The sequence below is a fragment of the Manis pentadactyla genome, chromosome 4 (assembly GCF_030020395.1).
Source record: "Manis pentadactyla isolate mManPen7 chromosome 4, mManPen7.hap1, whole genome shotgun sequence".
Classification (NCBI taxonomy): Eukaryota; Metazoa; Chordata; class Mammalia; order Pholidota; family Manidae; genus Manis; species Manis pentadactyla.
In genome coordinates this window covers 190,804,834-190,828,583 of record NC_080022.1, presented here as the reverse complement: position 1 = coordinate 190,828,583, position 23,750 = coordinate 190,804,834, and the positions used below count along the sequence as shown (strand labels likewise).

Here is a 23,750-nt window from a genome sequence, read left to right as displayed (position 1 = left end):
CACAAAACCTTCTGGGGCAGTGACTTCAGCACAGAACAAAGACTGGTGAGAGGCCGACTAGGGCAGAGAGAGGGCTGGGAAATGAGCAGGCCCCTGACCCTTCCTCAGGAGAGAAGCTATAGGAGTAAGACCTATGCTCCGTGCAGCCAGAGCAGCTGAGGGTCTCGGGACCAGCCCTCAGACAGCCCCAGGCTGTGCACCCTCCCCTACAGCCCTTGTTTCCAAAGCTCACAAATCCTCTTTGGCTTGGGTCCTGGGTAGTCCTCCAACCCCAGCCAGTGTTATTCAGCCTGTTCATATGCCTTCTTGTCCACGCAGTCCACCTCCAGCCTGAACTCCTTCTGGACCGGCTTTGGCACTGCCCTGAGAGGACACCTGGAAAATCCCATGCAGTCCTTGAGGCATTTGGGACCCAGTGCCTTTTCTGGACCAACTACCTTTTTCATGGTTAGTGCCTTCTGCGGCCACTCAGGGCACATGGCATGTCCTCCACAGCCATACACAGACACACATGTGCTCACAGACTCTCCTGGACCCCAGCCCAGCCCCCTTCAAAATTGAGGACGTTTGTCTAAATTGTCTAAGGTATCAAGTACCCAGAGCTAGTTTATACCTGTACTGTCCCCTCCACCAGCTCAGTGAGTACAGATCCTGGTACAGGCTGTTTGCTCCCATCTCCGTGCTCCTCCAGTTCTGTGCCCCCCTCTGTTAGCTGATGTGAGGATGGTGCAGGGTGACAGCTAGGTTACCACATCCTTAGTGGAAGGGATGCGTTTAGCCATCTGAAGCTTAGTACGTGCTTTAGCAAGGAATAGGCGGTCCAGTTGTGAATGACCTGGTGGTTCTCATGTGGAGTGCAGGTAGGAATCATGATTGAAGCTGGTTAGGGCGCAGATCCCCAGGCCACATCCTCAGTGTTTCTGACTGGGGATGTCTGGGGCAGGGGAGTGGCTGGGGCATCTGATCCTTTAATAAGGCTCTCAGCTGCAGGGTGTCCACAGACTATTCTTTAAGAAACACTAAATGAATAAATGAATGAAGGTACCTGCATTGGGGCCCTGATCCTTTTTTTTAACCTACCCCCTTCCCCTCAAGCCTCCATTTGCTCTTAGGACACTGTGACTGAGAATAGCTTAAAGTAGTGGCTTCCAAGCAGGACTGGGCCTTGGAATCCTCTGGAGAAACTGTTACAAATAAATAATAGTGATTCAGTTTAAGTCTGGGGTGGGGCCCAGGAATCTGGATGCATCCCATGTGATTCTAAGGACCTCAAAGTGTGCGTATCAGTGCCTTGGAGTGTGACTCTCCCAGGGGTATGTGAATATGACAAGGTCGCTCTGACCACAGAATTCAGGACACCAGGCAGCAGGAAGGAGGCTGGGAGGGAGGTGGGAAGGAATTTAGGGGACATGAAGTCTTCCTTGCTGTTTTCAAATGACACCAAGCTCCTCCCCCAATTCATCTTGAGTGATCAGGGGTTGAAAAACAAGCAGGATGGAGGTGCAGCCTTGCGTGGGTCCCTCCTGGTGGCCCATGTACAGCCATCTGCACAAGTGATCAACCGCCCCCTCCCCTTGCCTGGCTGGGCCCTCCCTGCCCCTCACCGTACCATGCCATTTGTAGATTGGGGGCATCTGGTAGATATTACTTTCTCCAGCTTCCAGATGGACCGGGTAGGGACAGACAGAGGGAGGAAAGAGAGAGAGAGAAAAGGAGATAGTCGGTCAGTTGATCTCAGAGGAGAGAGCGAGCGTTTCCCAAAGACCCATCATCTTTCTCCAGGTGAACTTTCACTTTCAAAGTTGAACTTCCAACCTCAACCCATTAGGTTCTAAGAATGGTGAATGGAGAGGAATGGACGGTGCTGGTGCTGAGGATGGGGCCTGAGGCCTGAATGGCAGGCACAAGGCAGGCGTGAGCTCAGCATGCAGGAAGATGTCCCCTGCCCCCACCCAGTGACCACGCCTCCATCCACGTGAAAGCCCCCAAAGGCTGCAGCCACAGTTCAGCATAATTGCCCTCCCAGCCCCTCAGTGAAGGGGCAAGCTCCCAGATTCTATTTCACCCAATCGGAGCTTGGTCTCTCTCCTCTCCAGTCAGCAAGGAGCTCACCAACTACCCCTAGATCCATCCAATCAGCCAGAGCCATGACCATCACCCCACCAACTGCCCTAGAACCCCATAAAACCTTTGTGGTATTGAAACTCTTTCTCTGGCATCTTCCCATTGCATTGGTGTAGATGAGAGATTGAGCTCGAGCTAGCTCGAATAAAGGCTCTTTGCTTTTGCATCGGTGTTGGCTCCTTGGTGGTCTTCTGGGATTCACAACTTTGGGCACAACATTTGGGGGCTCGTCTGGGATCCCAGAGACCCCCAGGACTCCCGACCCAGAGGGCCCTGTGCCGGCTGGTGAGTGCACTCAGTTATCTGTCTGTCCTTGTCTACCTGTGTCTCACTCTGTCTTTATCTGTGTCTCACTGTTTTTGTTCGTGAAACAAGCCTGTATAAGCCTGTAGGAGCTCCAATCTGTGTCTGGGTCGGCATTGACTTATGCGGACGCGCTGGCGGGTCGCCGACCAGGGGTCTTGAGAGACTTTCCTTGCCTGTCTGAAGGACAAGGTCCTCATCTGTGAGGAAAGTCAGCTGCTGCTGCAGTCCAACAGGCTCTCAACTTACTTTCAGTTTTGCCTCCGCAGCTGCAGCAGATTCTTCTCTGTAGGCGTCTGTTTGTTGTTTGTCATGTTTGTCTTAGTCTTGTTGACAGAAGAAATGGGACAGATGCAGACGACCCCCTTGTCTCTCATGACAGACCATTTTTCTTAGATGTTAGGGATAGAGCTTACGGACATCAGGAAGAGAAAATTTCGTGTTTTCTGCACCTCGAGTGGCCGTCCTTTAACGTTGGCGGGCTGCCAGAGGGAACCTTATCATTATGTCTCAGTCTGTATGTTTGTGTGTCTAAGCGTGTAACTGAAAATATCTTTCTACCTCTGGATGGTATTAACGAAATTGATTTAAAGACAAGCGCTTGTGAAAATTGGGCATTCTAAAACTTCCAGAAAATCTGATAAAAAATTGTTAAGCATTAATGCTAATTTGGGTTTGCCTGAGGCGGGCATGTCCTTGTAGTTATCAGCTGCCTAAGTTTATCTAAGGTCATTTAAGTCGATGTTATCTGCTAAATCTTTTAAGAATAAAGTGCTTAAAGGCTTGGCTTTGTCTAATATTCAGTAAAGGTCTTGTAAGTAATCTAGCATAGTTGTTACGAATGAGTGAACTAAATGAGTGTGGCAAGTGAACACCTTTTTAATTGTGTGTTAGTGTGTATACCTACCTGCAGCCTGAGAATCTTTGTAGTAACCTAAAATCTTAAAGTTTTGCTAAGTTGATATACTTTATGTTTAGTGAGAGATTGTGCTGCAAAGCTCATAGTTACAGAAATTATAAAATGTTCATAAATTTGTCAATCTAAAGAATGCTAGTGTAACAGTTTACAATAGCCTGCTTCTCAGTGTTCACTAGAAATTAAGGTACCTAATGGTTTTAAGTTCTAATTAAAACTACTTAAAGTAATAAGGAAAACATTTCTGCATGCTAAAGAACGTGTCTTTTGATAAAAAGAAAGTAACTTTATTGTAAAGTACAGCTGTTTATTTAGAAAGAGAAATCTAAATATAAGAAGAAGGTTGTAGAAAGCTTTGGAAGAATTTAGTATGGTCATGCTATGTAAAATTAAAGCAAATGAATCTCGGTATCAAGTACACAGCAAAATTAGAATTTTGTTTTCAGTTAAAAAGACAAAGTTTTCTTAAACTGTTAGTCTGCTCTTAATGTTGAAAGATTGCAAAAAGCTTCCTAATTGTTTTATCAAAGAAGTTTCTCATGCTTAAAGTCTCAATGAGTTGTCTGTGTATTTAAGAAAATGACATCTTAATATTAAAAAGACTAAAAGCTAAAGTTTGCTAACAACTGTGTAAACTTCTTTATTTGCCTTTGAGGTATTTTGTCATTTTGGTTAAATAGAAAAGTATTGCTTCATAGCAACCTATAATACTATTTAAGCAAGTGCCAAAAAAAAAAGTCAAATGCAAAAAGGTACTTTTACCTCTAGTTAACTCTGATATTTTCCAGAGGGCCCCTGGAACATGTCAGAGGAATTTATTTTCTCATTGGAGAAAGTATTTGATTAATTTGGCTTATTTATCTGATATATACTTACATGCTTAATTACCTGGAAAGCACTGTCAAAGGGAATGATGCTAAGCTTTGTTACTGAATGTTTTTTTTTTACAGAAATATCCGAATTTCCTTATGTCTACTGTCTTGCAGTAAGCTCTCATCAGATCTTTAACCATTGTCATTTGTAAGTCTTTTGCCATTTATAGCCACTGTTTTATTACTCCTACACTAGTAAAGAACTAGATTTCAGCAGAATAGGTATTGGTTACATAGGATTAAGTGAACTAAGGAAGATGGTTTTGTGACTTTTTGTTTCAGATGTTGCTAATAAAGTGTTTTAAGCTTTTTTTCTTAAGCTGACAACAGGTTCATGAATGACAATACCTTTATAAGCAGAATTGAAACATTTATCTTTCTCTCTACCTGACCCCTCGAGAATTTAAAAGCTTTCAGTATTTTTATGTTTCATGGCAGTATGTTTATTTGCATAAGTTCAAAAAGAACCTGCATTCCTTGTAAGAAGACAAATTAAAAACAATGGTTATACTACCAAGGCTTTGACTGGAATGTCATACCTGAGAGACACATGCATAAACTCAGATATGGACAGCTTTAAGGAACTAAGATTGACTTTATAAAGGCAACAAAGCCCCTTGGAAGAACTGGCCTGGTACCTTGCTTACGGAGTTTCCAGCAGCCTTACCAGGTGAGTAAGGAAGATCACTTCCTGGCAGGCACAGGAACCTCAAGAAGAGAGGAATTCACCCAAATCTATAGGTACTGCAGGCAAAACCTGATGGCAAGTCTGGCTTGGCTGTCTGGCCTCAAGAGGCCTTTAAAAGTTCAATCTGAAATTCCTTACAAAAAGTTCCAGCAAGGCATATTTAAAAGAGCCTATGTAATCAATTGTTCTTCTTGCTGCACTTATGCAAATAATCAAGCCAACTCTTAATTGTTTTCTTAATCTGGCTAATTCTAATAAAAATAAGGGTGATTTTAGAGAAAAGTGTTGTTTCAATAATGCTGTTTTATCTATACTAAATCCTAATATCCAGAATTCTAGTTTCCCCATAAAACCTGACTATGATTCTCAATTAGAGTCTTCATATTTCTAGTTCTCATATTCAGCCATGCATTCTTAATCTCATCAAGTTTGTCCTTCCAGAATAGAAAATCCAACTCCAGATGTTGCTCCTTAACTTAATAACACAATTTGTTTAATCTTGCCTAGAAGCCACAAAACTGCAAATAGTAATAGAAATGAAACTCAGAATAGAAGCGCCAACTTTCTGAGGCCCTCTCAACTGACCAGTGATGGAGACCTAGCTGCACCCTTTACTGCGCCCCCTTCTCAGCACGAAGCAGCCAGAGCAGTCATTGCCCCTTTTCCCTAGCAGCAGCTAGGGTCTCTATCTGTAGAGGGGAGAATGAGACAGGGACCATAGGCTTAGACAGAATAAGGTGAGAGCCTCTGGAGGGGGCAGGGCAGGATATTTGCAATCAGAGCAACGTAACTACATGCTGGAACCCCCCCTACTAAAACTATGTTGAACATTAAGCTCTAGAATCATTCTTCAGTGAGATCAGTTAATGTTCCAGATAAAGAAGAGTAGCACATGTTTTATTATGCTAATCATTTGTAATCATGTATAAGATTCACTTTAGCATACTAAAAGGCCCAGGCCTAGGTGCTGTCTTTCCTCCTTCAGATCTGACTAGGTAATTTTGCAAGCTGAGCAATTGACTTAGCATGCAGACCCAGCTGTAGTCGGCATAGTAAAAGGCAGGATTCTTTAGCAAATAGACAATATCTCAGCCCACCTTAGAGGCTGGGCATGCAGTCTTTTGATGTGCACCCGAACCAAGGTGCCAGTGTCCCAGAGAGAAATCAAGGCAGGAAATTATCTTTAATATTCAAGGACCCCTTGCCATCCTACTCCTTTTATTAACCCTTAGGCCCTGTATCATCAACAGGCTGGTCCAGATTGTCAGAGACCACATGGGGGCCATCCAACTAATAGTCCTCCAGGCTCAATACAAGCCCCTAGTAATCTTGTTACTCCTGCTTACCTTTAGACCATGTATCCTCAATAAACTGATAACTTTAATTAAAGATAGAATTAATAGAGTCCAGCTAATGGTGCTAAGACAACAGTATCAGCCTTTATCTCCTTACAACTGCAAAACCTTATTAGACCCATGATTGGGTCCCTTCTTAGGATCCAGAGAAAGGGGAGAATGAAGGGGCAAGCTCCCAGATTCTATTTCAGCCAATTGGGACCCAGATCCTACCTCAGCCAATCGGGACCCGGATCCTATTTCACCCAATCAGAGCTTGGTCTCTCTCCTCTCCAGTCAGCAAGGGGCTCATCCACCATCCTTAGACCCTGCCAATTGACCAGAGCCATGACCTATCACCCCACCAACTACCCCTAGATCCAGCCAATCAGCCAGAGCCACAACCATCACCCCACCAACTGCCCTAGAACCCCATAAAACCTTTGTGGTATTGAAACTCGCTCTCTTTCTCTGACATCTTGCCACTGCATTGGTGTAGATGAGAGACTGAGCTCAAGCTGGCTTGAATAAAGGCTCTTTGCTTTTGCATCGGTGTTGGCTCCTTGGTGGTCTTCTGGGATTCGCAACTTTGGGCACATCAGAAACAGACAGGATAGGATCTTTTCTAGTCCACTGAAAAAGGTATAGATGGAACAGCAGGAGGAGCTCCTGGGGAGAAGTGAGCGAGAACCTGAGCTCAGAGCTGGGAGGCTGGGTTCTGGGCCCGGTGCCGCCATGACACAGGGCAGAGCCTCACCCAGACCCCACCTACAGAGGTCCCTAGCCCCTGCCTCCTCTTCTCTGCTGCCACTCTTCCTCATGCTCACCACCTCCAGACATGCTGGCTTGCGGCCCCTTCAGGGTCTCAGGCCCTTTTCAGCTGCTGTTCCCCCTGCCCAGGATGTTCTTCCTCGGACCTTAGAGTGGCTGGCTCCTTCTCATCTTTTGGCTTCAATGTTACTTCCTCCCAGAAGCCCTTTCTGAGCCTCCTGCCACCATCACTTGATCACATGCCCTCTTTTATTATGGTCACTGCACATATCATTGCCTGAGATTATCCTCTTAAGTCATTGTTTACTCTTTCCCCACATTACACAGAAACAGCAGAAAGGCAGGATCTGGGCTGGTTTGAGCACATTTGCAACCTCAAGACCCAGAGCAGAACCTGACTTTACAGGGGGAACAGCAGAAGCTGCGGGAAGCTGAGTAACTGGCCTGAGGTCACAAGCTCATAAGCAGTGGAACTGAGATTCGGTCCCAAGAGTTTTGACCCAAAAGCCCATGACTTTTGGCACGGTTCCTGCCACATCAATTCTGTCCCTCAAACATTCGTGGCACATCCCTAGGCTGCTCCCTGGTGGTCCTGTCAAGGCTGGTTCTCTTGGGGGTGGACTAAGATTCATGGGCATGTCAGGACTGCAGGATGGGTCAGTGCATGTGACTGGTTAGGGAGCGTTCCCCAGGAACTGGCTTCTCCTTGGTGCTAGTGCAGGATTCCCATGACCCCCCAGAGCATGCACCTATGCTGGCATCCTGGGCTGGCAGCCTACCTGGGATGTGAAAGTGCTTGGGAGCCTGGTAAGAGGTCGGAGTGGAGGACCTCACATCTAACTGGCTATGGTATGGAGAGCTCCAGCCACTCTCGGGCCCTGGAGCACGCAGGCATGGTCCCCAGAGAGAATAGAGGCACAGAGAAAACAGGCATTAGTGCGCTGGCATCGGCAGCTGAGGCAGCAGTGAGGGAATGACAGCAGTGATGGTGGGGAGGGGCTGTGCTCTCATGCACCAGGTCTCAGCAACAGGCACCAGCCTCCTTCCTTGCTTCAGCACAGAGTCAGACTAGGTAGGTTCTAAGAATCAACCCCACCAAGCTTCAGCAAGGTGTCTGTGCCACTCAGCCCCCCACCTTTCCTCCACCCAAGCACCTGTTTGCCCCTAGCCTTGGGGCAGCTGAAGGTGATCTGGCTGGACTGGGTCGGGCTGGCCCTTGGGTTAAGGCCACAGTCTCCTCCCAGCCAGGCCCTCTGGTTGCCTGCCCCTCTCCTCTTCTGGCAGCTCACCACCTACCTTCCCGCTGCATCTCAGCACCACATACCCCTGCTGTGCCCCTGCCAGGGGGCATCTGCAGAGCTTCAGTAAGGCCCAGCTCAAGATCTGGGTGGCCACAGGCCTCCAGAGGAGGGCCATGCTGTGACACAGATCTTGGGGAAGCCCTGTGCTGTCTCTGAAGCTGGGACATTGAGCCACTGTGCAGTCCCCTGGCTCTCCCCTTTCCTTACCAGAGTGGTAGTAGTGGTGGGGCGAGCAGGAGAGTGTGGGAGACATGCCCTGAAGGCTGTAGGTCAGGGAGTCAATGTATCCAGGGCTGGAGGCCCGTCTCTGCTGGAGGTCCAGGTTCTCATAGATGTCCTGTGGGAGGAAGCAGGGCTGTGAGCAAGACCAGTGATTAGGTGGGCCTGTGGACTGAGGACCCAGTGGGCAGGTGGGGGAGTGGCACCAAATCCAGAAGTCTAGGGGCTGGGGCATGGTGCTGCCCCTCTGAATACAGAGACACCCCCCCACCCCTCCCAGGGTTACTGAGGAAACTCACAAGAATTTTTAGGGCTTTCGCCCATCCCTCGGAGGCCCTTGAATGGAACCTGTGCCGCAGGTCCCTGGATTCCTGGCCCAGGATCAGAGAAGAAGCAGGGAAGCTATCTCTGGGTAGAAGGGTACATCAGGGTCTCCCCTGGCCATTTCTGCCCTTTATGCCACAGCCAATTCCTCCAGGTCACAGTCCTAAGGCCCCCGTTTCTGCCCTGGCTGGGGAGCACCATTGTCAAGGGCTCAGGCTCCTACGCAGCTGGGGAGGGGTGAAACTGGGGGTCTCTTGGTCAGCCTAAAGGGACACGATTATATAAAACATTTCCCAAAATCAGTTTAATTACCTGGGAGTAGGGAGATAATGTTCCGAGCGACTTAGAAGTGAAGAGTGTGAAGGCAGTTGTGTCAGGAGCGGAAGGAAAGAGAGGAGGGAGAGAGCGCAGGACAGCGTGTGGTTAGACGTGCCAACAGAGGGAGGCCCTGCAGCTGCCCCTCTCCAGGGGACAGCCTCGCTCAGAGCTCCAAAATGATGGCACCACTGACAGGTGGTAGGAAATCTTGAGATTCTGCTTTCCTTTCGTAATGGGAAACCAAGGCCCAGAGAGGGACTGGGATGGCTTGGGGTCCCTCAGGAACAAGGGGTAGGCTCTTCACCTGGACCAGGCCTGTCCACTGCAAGCTCAGCGATGTGTCATGACCCTTCCCTGTCCCTCTACCAGTTCATGACCCCACTGTGGTTCATGGGCGCTCAGGGTAAGGGAGCAAATGTAAGGCCAAGCAAGGGCCAGGCTAGTGCCATCCACGTGGGAGCTGGGCCGGTGGGCGGGGCCAGGAGATGGAGAAGGAACAGCCCATCTACAGGGGGCAGCGGCCGCTCAGCTCCAGCACAAGGCCCGGCTGCAACACCCCTCCGGCGTTAACGCAGTTTCTTATGTTTCCAAGGCAAGCCAGAAATGTAGATTCTTACGTCAGCTCTCCCAGTGTTTAGCACTGACAACTAACTTACATTTAAAAAGACAGTTTGTGAGTGAAACAGAACAAATTTGGGGCTCGCCATGGGCCCGTTTACCATCTCTGACTTCAGGGGAATTAGCTTCTACCAGACACTCGGTCTCTTTTTCTGGCCCATTTCAGGGGCCAGAACCTAGTCTCAGCATTGAGCTCTCAAGCCAAATGCAGCCCCTATCCCCTCAGAGAGGAAGGGGACAGCAGTGAAGCAGGACAAGGGCCTGGGTCCTGTCCCCCAGGCCACAGGGCTCCTCCTAAGCTCCAGACAATCTCAGCTCAAGGGCCTGGGACAGGATCAGAAACCTCCTGGGACGCAGACTGCCAAGACCACCAAGATCACAGCCACCCTGCCTTCAGAGGACACTTCCTAATGTCCACCAACCATTTAATTATTTCAAATGTCATCTCATGCTGAGGCTATAAAATTGTCTCTTGCTCTGGGCACAGGGACTTAAGTCCACGTGAAAAAAACAGAAAAACTGATTACAGGCATTAAAAACCTACATGGCCATTGAGCCAGGTGGGGAATGAGAGGCACATCTCCACATGGTAGAAATACTGGTATCGTGTCACCAGCTCTGATTTTTTCAAGAAAAGTCAGACTTAGATGAGGCTGCTTGATTTTTACATATGGCTGTAAATTCCAGTTTACAAGAGTTTGGGCGACAACAGTGTAGAGGCCAAGGTGTCTCTGACAGAGTGGACCGGGGACCCCTGGGCCCTCCTCTCCTCCAACAGCCTCCGAGGGAGGGCCAAGATACCATACCTCTCCATAGCCACACCTCTCCAGCATCTTGTCGGAAGTGTATCTGGAATGGGGCTCGTAGGAAATGAGGTAGGGGTGTTGTACCTCATAGATGGACTTTACCTTGGGGAGAGAGGCCAGGTCTTTGTAATTAAGGATCTCATTATCCACTTTAGCCTAGGGCAGAGGGAAATGGACAGGAAAGAAGCAGAAAGGTAAGAGGGAAAGGAGAGAGGAAACAAAAGCCAGCCACAGGAGGAACAAGCTTCTCCAGTTTCCAATGAACACCAAGTATCAGGACGGAAGACTCGCAGAATGTTAGAACAAGACAGGCCTCGGAGGACATCCATTCCCACAGGGCTAATGATGACACTGTGTGTGAGGCCCTGTGCTTTACAGGAAATATCTCCTCTGAACACCGTGATGCCTCTGTGAAGTAGGTATCAGTGTTAATACTGCTTTCCTATGAGGAAACTGAGTCTCCAAAAGATCCCCAGCTGGCACCCCTCAAAGCCAGTAGGTTTGAACCCAGTCTGGGTTATACAGCCTGGGTGCTGACTGCCTTCCAGCCTCACCCAGGGAGGGCAGCTTCATTCACAGCCTCCTTGAAGATGATGAAGAAGTGAAGAAAATTAATCATGATAGTAAAACACTAACATTTGGTGAGCACTTATTATGAACCAGACTCCATCTGAAGTCCCTTGTGTGGATTATCTGCATGAATCCATGCAACTCTCAATTTTAATAGGTACTGATTGTCACCCTTGTTTTTGAAGAAGAAAACAGGCACAGAGAAATCAATTATCTCACCCAAGGTTGCACAACTAATAAGCAGAAAAACCAGAATTCAAACCTAGGCAGCCTAACCTGACAGCTTGCCCTTCCCAGTGGCCTCTCCTCACTTAACAGGTTGGGAAGTTCATTGTCTGACAGCTGTCGGAGGACAGCATTGAGAAAACCGCTTCTTACACTGAAGTGAAGTGACCCTCTAACCACTACCTGACTTTGCCTGAGTTCAGTCCTGTGGAACTGCATGGATGAAGAGACAGCTTTGCCCCGTATGGGACAGTCCACATCTTGTGGCTTCTGAAGCCTCTCCATGTCAGCGGCCTCCATCTGTCCCCTCTGTGGCCCTCTTTCTGCTGTGGCCCATCAGCATCTGTGCCTCCCCAACTACTCTGACTTGCAAGGTCCTGAGGTGGGGTGAATTAAGAGTGGCCACTAGACAGAATCCAAGGGACTGGGTCTTATAATGTTCTGCCAATGCCTCAGGGAACAGGTAAGTTTCAGGGCCAAGACTACTGCAGAGAGCAGCTTTCAGAAAGACCTTATAAGTGCTGATATTCTAAACACTTCCTATAGCCTTTCCACTGTTCTGTCCCTGTCCCATCCCACTGCCATGTAGGCACTGTGTTGCTCCTTCTCCATCGCTCCATGCCCTGGGTACCACTCCATGCCCTGATCTGGGCTCTGAGGCCCCAGGGAGAGTCTCAGAGGCTCCCTGGCTTCCAGGTGGGCCAATGGGGGTCACCCTCAGACTAGGTACTGAATGGAGATGGGTGGGTACTTGTGCCCCTTGCACCTGCCCTACCTGGCCATGACAGGCACAGCTCTGGTCTGGGGCTGCCTTCCATGGCTCCAGCTCTCCCCAGCCCTTCCCTTCAGGCCTGAGGTGGTGGCTACTTCCTGCTGTTGTAGTCCCTGAATGCCACTGTGTTGTGTGGGTCCCCTAATGTTTCCCACATCTCTGTAAGGGGTTCCCTCATTAACCCTCCTCAGTTAAACCCTTGGAGGTGTGCCATGTCATTTCTGCCATGGCCAGCCTGGGTCAGACATCCCTGTCTGTACCAATTTTGGGGTGTGTGGATAAAGGGAACCTTATTAGGAGATTCCCCTTGCTGAAGTAACTGCTCCCTTTTGTCCTGGGATGGTACATCTTGACCTCGAGAGCTCTTGGCATCTTACAGACTTGTCTTGGCCCATCAGTATCCATCCTGGCACTTTACTCCAAACATCAAAAATACTAAGCTTGTATTTCTTCCTATAGCTGCCTTGTCTACAGGGTGAAAAATGAGCCTTCCATCTGGAGGCATGGTCATTGAGCAGAGGCGTCCTAGCATAATTAGGAAGGAAGGAACAGAATACGTGCGCTGGTCAAAATCAAACCTCCTAATGATGATTTTAACAGCTGGGGGGGAACAGAGTCTGAAAGGACCCGCCCCCTTCCAGGGGCACTGATGATTCTATTTTAGTACCAAGCATCAGTGTCAGTGAAAATTAAACCAACACTCTGCCTGCCTGTTATTGCATGTCCTGAAAGTGACTGGGTGGATCCTTCTCTGAATTTGGAAGCCATGTTTGGAATGGCCTGACTTAAAACACAGCTCGTGTGACACGTGCAGTCACTCCCCAGAGCAGCTGAAGGGAAGCACCAAGAAACAAGGACAGCGGAGCACAAAGGGGGGATGCTTGCCCACCCTGGGGTAACTGTCTCAGTGCAGAAGCCCCCAGCTCAAGGCCAGGATGGCAGGTGTCCCCAGCTGCTGCTGTTCATCTGCAGTTGAGCTGCCCTCTCACTGGGGCAACTCTGCAAGCTTTCTCCAGACTTCAGAGTGAACACCATCAGGACCTGACTTAGTTCACAAAAGTCAGGGAGGCTCCTCAGTATCAGGGGAGACCAGCCAGGGATTAAAGGCATTGTGGCACAGCTATACAGATCCTCACCTTGAATACCCTAGAAACTCTCTTCTGGAGATGTGCTCACTTTTGTTGATGACACTCTTATGGTGTGGGCCCTGAAGCTAAGTTTATTGATCCTGCTGTGGTCTGGCCCTCTTCAGAGCACCAAGGGGATGATCATTTCTCTTTTTCTGGATAGGACTCTCCAATGAGTACAGCCTGTGATCAAAGTCACTTGTCTTTTATGGAAGCCACATGGCAGTACGGATCCATGTGCAGTCAATGACAGCTCTTAAGTCTTTTTTTTCTCATTTGAAAAGAGGAAGAAAGGAAAGGAAACAGTCCCATCCATGGGCATTATCCTGGGATCAAGGAGGAAACTGGATTTGGGGTAAAATAATGATACAGTAATGGTTGGCAGGGCACAGCCAGGGCTGGCTGGTTAGGGGGCTGTATCTAGACTTCTTATTAAAAGAATGGGTTTCCTGCTGCAGACCATTTCTGCCCCATTTCTGGAGTTTCTGGATACTTTGCCTTGAGGAAGGCTGAACAGCCTGGAGTCAGGCTGAAGCTGCTGGCCAGCGGCCCCTCCTCTGCTCCTCTCAGACCTACAGGCTCTGTATCCCTGCCTCCTTGAGCTGATTTCTGTTCATCTCTCAGGTTTGCCCTTATATATTTCTTCCTCGGGGTTCTTCTGCCAGTTGGTCCTAAATTGCCAGGCCCCTCTGGTCATCTGTAGCATCATCAGAACACCCTGCACTTTTTCTTCCTAGAACTTGCCAGAACTGTGACTGACTGTGGAATTAGGTGTTCAGGCTGCTGCCGTTCACCAATGTTTTCCAGTGCAGAGCCCAGCACTTACCACACAACAGACTCTCAGCACACATTTGTTGAATGAATGTATGAATGAAGAAATTACAATCCAAGGGACTTCTGAGATCATCTACTCACCTGTGGCCCCTTCTGCCATATCCCCGCAAATAGTGAGTTGTCTGTTTGAATGCTTCTGGGATGGGTGCTCAGACACACACATGGGGTTCCTCCATCCCGTGATTTCTTATGTAATGAGAAAGTGCTTCTTTATCTGTGCAAATCTACTGTGGCCATGTCTCCATATGCATATGACTTCCTCCCCCTTTCTGCCTCATTATCACACATACTATCTCCACACTGACTTCCCACCCAATACCTACTCTGATCTTCCCTTGTCTCAGTTAAGTAATGGAGAAGGAGGCATCTTGCACTGGTTTGAGCCTTTCATGGGCCACTGCTATCTTTGCACTTTCTTTTTCTTGCTCCCACTGAACTGTTTATCAGGCTGCGTGCTCCATGAGGAAAGAATCCAGGCTCTCTGCACCCCACTGTATTCTCAGCACCTAGCACAGAGCCCAGCACATGACAGGCATACACTACATATCAGCTGGATAAAAACCAAATGGCTGTCTCCAGCTGTTCTTAGAAAACCTTTAGATGCCAGACCTGCGACTGAAAAAAGGCATTTCAGGGGCCAAAAAGTGATACATACACAGATGACTCGGTTGGGTGACCCAATGCTGGACCCAGGCGGTGAGATGGAAGTTTCTGACATCCACCTGTGCTGTGGGAGAGAGGAAGAGAGAAGTGAGAAGCTGCACCTTCCATTTGGTGGGGAGGGCGAGGCGGGGGCCCAGCAACACAGCTCTCCAGGAACACTACCAATTCTGGTAGAAGTACTCTCTGATTATTCATCCACTTTCTCTTTATTTTCTGCCTTTTTAATCAGTTTCCAAGTGTGAATGAAAGAGAAACACTGTTGGATTTGGCTGTTGGACAGAATGTGGATTTGTGCTTCACATATTTTTAACTGTCTTCTTAGATAAGAAGCTACTCATAGAACTTTTCACTTTGGGTTATCCCAGTCAGTAATATATTTAGTGTAAATGAATAAAGTAGGTTAATACTCATTCCTTAGCATTTGTTTATGCAAAATGTAGAAGTATGTTAAACTTCACATAATTGCATAATATACTAATTCTTTATAGTATATGCATTGCAAACCAACAGTGACTTAAGTGATAAACTTAAAAAATTTTCTCTGAACAACAGTAATGATGAATAAGTGGCACCCTTAACAGAAAACACTGTATCAGTCTTAGTGCCATTTAACAGAGTGGCAGCATGTTGTGGTTAAAAAGTAAACAGACTGGGAAGTAAGGACCACTAGTGAACTATGTGATTTGGGGGACCTTAGATTCCTGATGAAAACGAAGGGGCTGGTCATAGGGATTGCTAAATTCCCTTCCAGATCTCTCATCCTACAATCATGCTAAGTGAGGCTATATAGAAATGTTTCCCAAACTGTGGATCATGGACTAGTGGTGGCTCTCAGGAGATGCATTTAGGTGGAACATTTGATAATACTGAGTCATAGAGTGGGAGAGTATAATGTAAGATTCTATTTCAATCCTCTTGTTTAGATCAAGGAAGAAGTCTTAATTTGATGCTAATATACTTCAATAACTTTCTCAGTAATTGCTAATTTCCTCTTTTTTTGAACAGAGAGCAGGCAATATGATTTAGCTGGAATTTTTAGGACATATTCTTAAGAATTATTTCTTCTATGGATAAAAAAGATGTCCATATACACAATGGAAATTATTCAGCCATAAAAAGGAAATAAATCCTGCCCTTTTGGACAACATGGATGGACCTAGAGGATATTATGTTAAGTGAAATAAGCCAAGCACAGAAAGACAATCACCATATGACTTCATTTATATGTGGAATCTAAAACCAAAAAAAAACCAAAATGGGGAAAATAGCAATAAACTTACAGACACTGACAAGTGATTGGTGGTGACAATAAGGGAGGTGTTAGGGTGGGTGGGTGAAGAGGTGAAGGGGATAAAGAGGCACAAGATCTCAATCATAATATAAAGTAGTCAAGGGGATCAAAGTACAGCATAGAGAACATAGTCATAGTTCTGTAACATCTTTCTATGTTGACAGATAGTTGGGGTAAGCATTTCATAATGGTATATACAAAACCAGTATGATATTGTGTATCAACTATATATAAAATATTTATGTATACAAAATTTTATTTTAAAAAAGGGATTCAATTCACTTTCATTGAATATATTTTATGATTACCTTCTACTTGCAGGAAATAATATAGATTTTTGACTTGTTGATATAAAGTTTTATTTGAAAATTAATTTTAAGTAAAAAGTGTTAGGTAAAAAATAGTGAGTTGATTTAAAGAAAAATATTAAACATATAGCGATATAGGTAGTACACAAATAAGGCAAAATCATCGAGGTTGGAGATGGAGAACTGAAACTTGAGAAAAGACATCAAAAAGGAAATTGAATGAGAAAAGGAAAATTAGGTCTTCTTACAACTTACATGGGAGAGGCCTTGGAAGAAACAGGGAAAAAAACTCATGACTCAAAAAAAAATTATATATCAAAAGGCCAGCTCTTTTGCAAAACTTACATTAGGTGGATGAGATGGTAAAGGAGACCAGGTTTAACCACCTGGTCAGAAATTGTACACCTACATTTTTAGTTGAGACTCTTACAGGTAACTTCTAATAGAGCCCCGGGGGGCCAAGTTGATCCCCAGGGGCCGGGGTGTACAGGACCTTGGACATCATCAAGTGTTCCCTCAGCGCACATTCTAGGTCTCCCCCACACACCAGGAGCTGGGCCCCTTCCTGCAGTGCTTGGATCAAGATCCCAGAGTCACAGGACTTCCTGGTACTTGTCAGAGCACAGCAGTACAGAGGGACACAGGACTGCAGCTGGTCGAGCGTGTGCCTGGGGACGCTGGCTCTGGTCATGCCTGGTTGTGTTATTGTGGACAAATTACTGCCCATTTTAGACCTTGGTTTTCTCACAAATAGAAGATAAAATTCCTTGCCCCATCTGCCCCAATAAACCAAATTAGACAGTGGCTGTGAAGATGTTTTGCAAACTGTCAATTCCTATGACAATATAAACTATTATTAGTAATAAATAACCTTAGGCTGGACAGAAACATCAGCATGCACAGCTCAGAGAGGCTGCTATCTTGGTAAATACTGGTAAAACCTCACTCAGAGACCCTATGAACTCACATTAATACAGTGCTTTATAGTTTTCAAAGTGCGGTCATATCCAATGTCTTTCTCCCATCAAAAGCCCCATGACGGAGGTGTTACTATTAAGGAAATGTAAGGACACTGGCACACACTTGGGAGTGTGCACACTAAGGAATGACTCTCTACTGAAGCACAGTAGCCCCTAGCCTGGGTCAAAAAGTAGATGGTCTGTTATCACTACCAGCTTGCTTACCTTCAACTTCTTCTCTACCCGGGCTGCATGTTTGCAGATGGGGTGCCAAACCTTAGAACCTAAGGGTCAGGAAAATAACAACGGCTCAGACCCTTCACACCCACCACCTTTCAGAGTTTCTCCTTGTCCCCTACCTCCCATGGCAGCATATGTGCCCTACACAGTAGCCAGGAGGAGCTCTGGATTTTCAGGTTCTCTGCAGTATGGGTTTCAGCCATCCACACACTCTTTCCTCCTGTCCAAATCCTACCCATCCGTAAGGTCCAGGTCTCACATGGCATCTTCTTGCAAAGTTCCTTACCTGCCAGCTGGGAGTGACTTCTCTCTCCTTTGTAATCCATAATTCTTTGTATTTCTCTCAACATATACAATCTTATATCACAGTAGCTTGTGGATTTATTGCCCCAACTAAATTAGGAGCTCCTCTGGGCAGGAGCTGAGCTTTATTCATTGCTACAGCATCCAGCATGGGACTTGACTGTTGGAGGAGGCCCCATACACATATGTGGGGTTAACAGATAAGTGGATAATTGGCAGTGACACATAGCAGGTGGTCAATAAATATTTGTTGCATGAATGAATGGTAGTGGAGGTGAAATGAAGTGGCAGGCTGTGGTGAACTTCAACCTTCCTTTCTCTTCAAAGACTTGTGGCAGTCTACCAGAGCTATCACATTTAGGGGGAGGGGATGTCGTGGCATACATTCTGCTTCAGAGCACTGTCTCAACGTGCTCATTCCTCCAGGCTCTTCAAATTTAGTATAATGCAAATGCTCACATTTTATTGTGGGTTGGAGGGTCCAGTTGGTTGGCCCCAAATTCAAGAGGCCAATTTGGAAAGGCATGAGCAGCAGGTGGCTGGTCACATGTTGAGAAGCAGCCCCAAATATTATACATTCTTCAAAGAAGGGACAGGTGTCCTGGATTAGAGGGAAAAATAGGAACATATTATCCCTCTGGTACCACTCCTCTTGTAACCAGCCTTAAAAGGAAAGGAGCCAGCAAATGACTGGATTCCTGAGCACCCAGATGGCATTTGTTTGTCTGACTTTGTTTTTAGGATATGCCTTCCATTATGGTTTGTTGCCTGGAACCCCGAGGGCTGCAATGCTGGCTAGGCGGCAGGGGGATGGTGTGAGATTGAAAAATTAGACTTGAGAGTGTGGCAGGCAGAAGATGGGCCCAGCACGAAGAGCTCTGGGTGCTCGGCTCGGCTTGGTCCTTAACACACCCTCCATACAGGATCCAGTTCCCGCGTCCGATAATGATGAGGTGGGAACTGGATGGTCTTGAAGATGATTTCCATCTCCAAAATTCTAATTATAGGGTCAGTTTTGTCATTTGTGAGACAGATCTTTGATTCTTGTTTGCTGATGTTCTTGGATGTTCCCAGTAATTCAACACAAATTTAGGTCCTTCTAATGGGAAGTGCAGTAGCTCTGAGAGCCCAGTAGAGGGACTCTGGGTCTGTGGCTTGATCCTCACAATCCTAGGGTGTGTCCACTACCAAGTGGTGGGTGGGGGACTCTGCTTTGGTGAGTGATTAGAGAGAGCATTTCCGGGTCCTCCTGGGCAGCTGCTGCGTCCACCAGGAGCTGTTTACCACTGTGGCTCGGGCAGGAAGCACATGGTACAGGTCACTGAAGGACATGGATGTAGTGGACACAGATGCCTGACAAGGACATGAGATGGAGTGAAAGAGGCACAGGAAAGGTAAAAGGTCAGGCAGAAGTTCTCATGGGAGGAAATGATGTGTAAAGTGATGGGCTCAGTCAGACCAGACAGTCTCTTCGTGCCATTAACATGCCTGCTCTGAAATAAAGCTTAGCCACAAAGAGCTTCAGCACTATGCATACGGGAAAGCAGTTTATATGAGAAGTGAGGAGGGAGAACAGAAAGGGAGAAAGAAAATAAAATAAGACTTGAAAAAAATCAGAAATTTGGGGGTTGGTGGTATATAATCTAAATTCAAGAGGGAAAAATTGGTGGTTGGTGGTTACCAATAAATTTAGGTAAATAACGGTAACAAAGGTGATTGCTCATGAAGCCCCCTATGAAATCATGATTGGATGAGCTTCTGCCATTAGTCAGGATCTCAACAACGTGACACTGACAGAAAGAAGACATCCAGAGTGAAGGGCATTATTCTCTTCTAAGGACTTTAACCCCAGAGTCTAAAATAGTACCTGGCTCACGTGTGTTTAATAAAGAAATGAATGAATGACAGGCTGGATCCCACCTTTGTATTTAAAAAAAAAAAAGAAGACACCGGGTGGAATTCACCCAGAGGAGGAAGTCATCACAATGGAGAAGGGACCCAGAATTAGGCCAAAAGGCAGAGCCGTCACCAGGAGAAGACAAAACTTAATGGATGGGTGGAAATGGCCTTTGGATATTTTAGCAACTCTCTGTGGGAAGAAGGGGTTCACTTGTTGGGGTGTCTTATAAAACAGAACAAGCAGAAGCTCCAGGGAAGGAAAATCATGACGACCGAGGACTGAATGGGCTCGTGTTTAGAGTGTGCCTCCTGTCCCTGGGAGTATTTATGAACACACTGAGGGGATCCATGCTCAGCAGAGACATTGCTGAGGAGATGCAGAGTGTGGTAGTTACTCTAACGCATACTCATGATCCCTCAACCCCTGGATAATGTGTCCATATGTATTACTATTTGCCCCATCCAATGATCTTGACTAGAATGTAAGTTCTTTAAGGAGAAGGATTCATATCTGTCTTACGTACAATTCTCAATAAATACTCATCGAGTGCATGAGAAAACAAAAGAGACATGATATTCTATGAATTCCCTAATCTGGGCTCAGAGGTTTGGACAACTGGTATAATCTAGACTCTGATTCAACAGCTATAATTTCAGGTTGACTATTTATAAGTATATTCAATAGATTGGGGTTTGCCAAAGTGTGGCCCATGGCCCACCTGTTAGCCTGGTAAAATGCAGATTCCTAAGCCCCAGAGACCCCCTGAAGTCAACCTCCTGGTGGGGACTGAGAATCTGATTTGAACAATCTCCCCAAGTGATCTGTGACTCTAAACTGGAGAACCACAGGGCTGAATACCAGTTAATGTCCCAAATATGTTCCTTTGGAATGTAATGGGATAAAGAAAACAATTTTATAAAACAGAACTCTTTAACTTAGAAGGATTCAACCTTTTGTGCTTGCTAGGCTCCTGGTTCCACAAGTGATACTGCTGTCCTCTGAGACTGTCACCCACTCTCCAGATTCTGCAGTTAAAATCTCCAGGGAAAGGTAAGGACATGAAGGATTAGCTGTTTCTGTATCAGCAGACTTGGAGGTAGAGATCTAATTTTCCAAAACTGTCTGGAGCTGGGTATTAAGGCTGCTTTTAATCCCTAGCAGAGTCAGCATTCATCTTCTCTCTGTTTGGGTACAGCACACATGGAACATTTTGGGCTTATTCAGTGTTTGGGAGTCCACCAATCTCTCTGCTGGACCTTGAAATTCAACTTGCCAGGACCTTTGTTTTTGTATTAGTGGAGATTTTAATGCCAAAGTGAGAGCTGGTACCATAGTCTTCCCAAAGAATGCCCAGCCAGGGTTACAAACACAGCAGAGATTGAAAGTGACCCACCCTAAGGTTCTACTTAGCCAGCACAGCGTTTTTTTAAGGATCTTTGAATTTAAATGCTTTTAGACCCTGCAGGTGCCCAGTGACCCTCCCTGCTGCTTGCCTCACAGCCCTTTTCACTCATTAAGCAGCCCTTTGAGTTTTAACCTAGCCAGGGTGCTCTCAGAGCAGACTGCTTCTCCAGATTCCATTTGACTGTAGCAGGGTGAGGTTTCTTAAAGCTGTGCCTTTACGTCAGCAGCATGACCTCTGTAATGTGGACTTGTTAGGATCTTGGAAGGACTCTTTTTAAAACCCAGCAAGGATAAACAAATGCAGTGTGTCCACACAATAGAATATTATTCAGCCATAAAAAGGAATGATGTTACATGTTACAATGTGGACAAATCTAGAAAACATGTCAAGTGAAAGAAGCTAGATACAAATGCCTACATATTGCATGATTCCATCTGTATGAAATATCAAAAATGGGTAAATCTATAGAGACAGAAAGCAGACTGATGCTTTCTAGAGGCTAGAGGCAGTGGGGGGCTGAACAAATGTGTGGATATGGGTTCCCTTTGGGAGGGATGATGACGTTTTGGAACTAGATAGAGGTGGTGGGTGCACAATATTGTGAATGTATGAAAAGCTACTGAATTGTACACTTTAAAGTGGTGACTTGTATGATACATGAATTTGACCTCAGTAAGCCTGGCCCACAGCAGCTGGACTGCTCTGTAGAGCACAGGACACTCTGCTCCTCGCTGGTCACTAGGGTTCCGAACACTGGAGAAGAGAGAAGAGTGAGTCCCTCTGCTGAATCTGACATGCAGTAACAACAGAATCATCATCATTATAATCTTGGACATTGGTAAATCTTTACCAGGTTTCAGGCCACCTGTGCACTCTTTGATGGACTATTCTTAGGGGGTTTGAACCTTAGTTCATTGCTTACTAGTTACATTGTCTGGAGAAACTCTATGCTTTGGTTTCCTCACCTATAAAATGGGGATGATAACAGTATCTGGTTTTTAGGTTTGTTGTGGGGACTAAGGAGTTAATATATGTAGAGCACACAGAACAGGCTGTGCCTAACATAGTCACTCAGTAACTGTCAGGTGGTGCTATTGTTATCCCCCCTCCCCTACCAAAAAAGTCTACTTGCTGGGATCTAGTTTGAGTAAGGGGAAAGGAGCGATGGAGAAACTTGAGGGCAAGTGAATGGTTGTTTTCTCTCCTACTCCTGGGAGCTGGCCTTGAGTGGGCAGGGGCTGTGCAGCATGTGGTGGGCTGGCCAGGCAGCTGGAGCCACTGAGCAGAAGCCTGACTTGGCTGCCAGTGTGCCCTTCTGGGATGTTGGGCTTGTGCCCAGGGACGAGGGCAACGAAGGAGAAGTGGAAAAGACCAGTTTGTCTGGACCTGACGTGATCAAGGGGCTTGAAGCTTAACAAAAAGGTTACTGGAGAAAAGTGTTTAGCTGTCACAAACCTGGTTACCACGCAGGATATCAGGCAGGGTGAGGAAAGGAGAACGGTGGGCCTGAGTAAGGTGCTGGCTGATGCATGGGGGCTGATGGCTGCGGCTGCTGACAGGATGGTAACTAAGGGTGCTGAGGGCTCAGTCTGCGTCAGGAACTAATGATCTTACTGTTATTATTATATAAGAGTGCCTTTGCCAGGCCTAATGCTATACACTTCATAATATTTATATACTTTATATACTTAAGTAAAAACTAATAGTGAAACCAACATTTGATGACCATGTGTGGAAAGCCCTATGCTAAGGGTTGTTAATAATGATGATAATATTGAAAGTAGCTGGCATTTAGCAGAGCATGGCTGCGCTAAGCCTCTACCACACATTCATGGTAATCCTCACACCAGCCTGGTGAGGAGGGCCTATTGTTATCCCTGTTCTCAGGTGGGAAAATCGAGGAACGTCTAGGGAGCCTAGATGCCTTGCCTGCCGAGCAGAGCTGCCTCTCTGCCCTGGCCTGGATGTGGTCAGCAGACCAGGATACTCGGAGTCTCTCCAGCCCTTCTCTGCTGATCCTTGCAGGAATGCTGCCCTTCTGTCCTGTGAGGACCGGGGTCTGGCCGTGCCCTCCTTCCCCAAACATGGATGCAGCCAGTCTGGGGCAGAAGTGGTGGAGCCACACACAGAAAGAAGCAGGGAGCAGAACCACCTGCTGCTCTCCACGGGTCCCTTCAACCCAGCAGTGCTGCTGCCCGACGCTCCTCAGTTCTGAGAGCGGATGAATCCTCTTCTGCCTAATGTTGTTTCAACTGGGTTTCTGCCACCTAAAAAAATCTAGACTAATATAATATCTCACTGAACTAAAACTTGAGTATCTGACAAGTTCCTGACTTGCCCAGCAGGCAATTTTGTTTCTCAGAAAATAGAGGAAGCAACCAAGGAGAGTGCTACTCCGGACCTAATTCTGACCAACATGGACAAATTGGCTGGTGAAATGGATGTGACGTGTAACTGGTGAGAAAATGGCACATCATCTTGAATTTGAGGTGGCCTGAGAAGAGGAAGTTGGAAACAGACTTTTAAATACAAACTTCAAGCTACTCTGCTATAATACTT

At 46.6% G+C, this 23,750-nt stretch overlaps 1 protein-coding gene and 1 long non-coding RNA gene across 5 annotated transcripts in view; one reads left to right on the top strand and one right to left on the bottom strand.

The window, feature by feature from the left end:
* LOC130683633 (actin-binding LIM protein 3-like) overlaps positions 1–23,750 on the bottom strand; it is a 127,894-nt gene that overhangs the window by 89,071 nt on the left and 15,073 nt on the right. For 2 of the 4 annotated variants that reach the window (XM_057501906.1, XM_057501905.1), the window contains 3 exons: positions 14,778–14,849; positions 8,517–8,646; positions 1,610–1,657 (listed from right to left, as the gene is read on the bottom strand). The exons of 1 other annotated variant lie outside the window; for it this stretch is intronic. In XM_057501906.1, coding sequence (XP_057357889.1) covers positions 1,610–1,657; positions 8,517–8,646; positions 14,778–14,840 — 241 coding nt within the window. In that variant the 5' untranslated portion in view covers positions 14,841–14,849. Of the gene's footprint in view, positions 1–1,609; positions 1,658–8,516; positions 8,647–14,777; positions 14,850–17,568; positions 17,628–18,345; positions 18,488–23,750 lie in introns of all 4 variants that reach the window. One more of the 4 variants, XM_057501904.1, reaches the window with a different exon arrangement.
* LOC130683634 (uncharacterized) lies at positions 2,176–7,489 on the top strand. The gene is made up of 4 exons (XR_008997531.1): positions 2,176–2,409; positions 4,294–4,363; positions 5,411–5,689; positions 5,779–7,489. It is a non-coding gene; the product is annotated as an uncharacterized LOC130683634 (long non-coding RNA).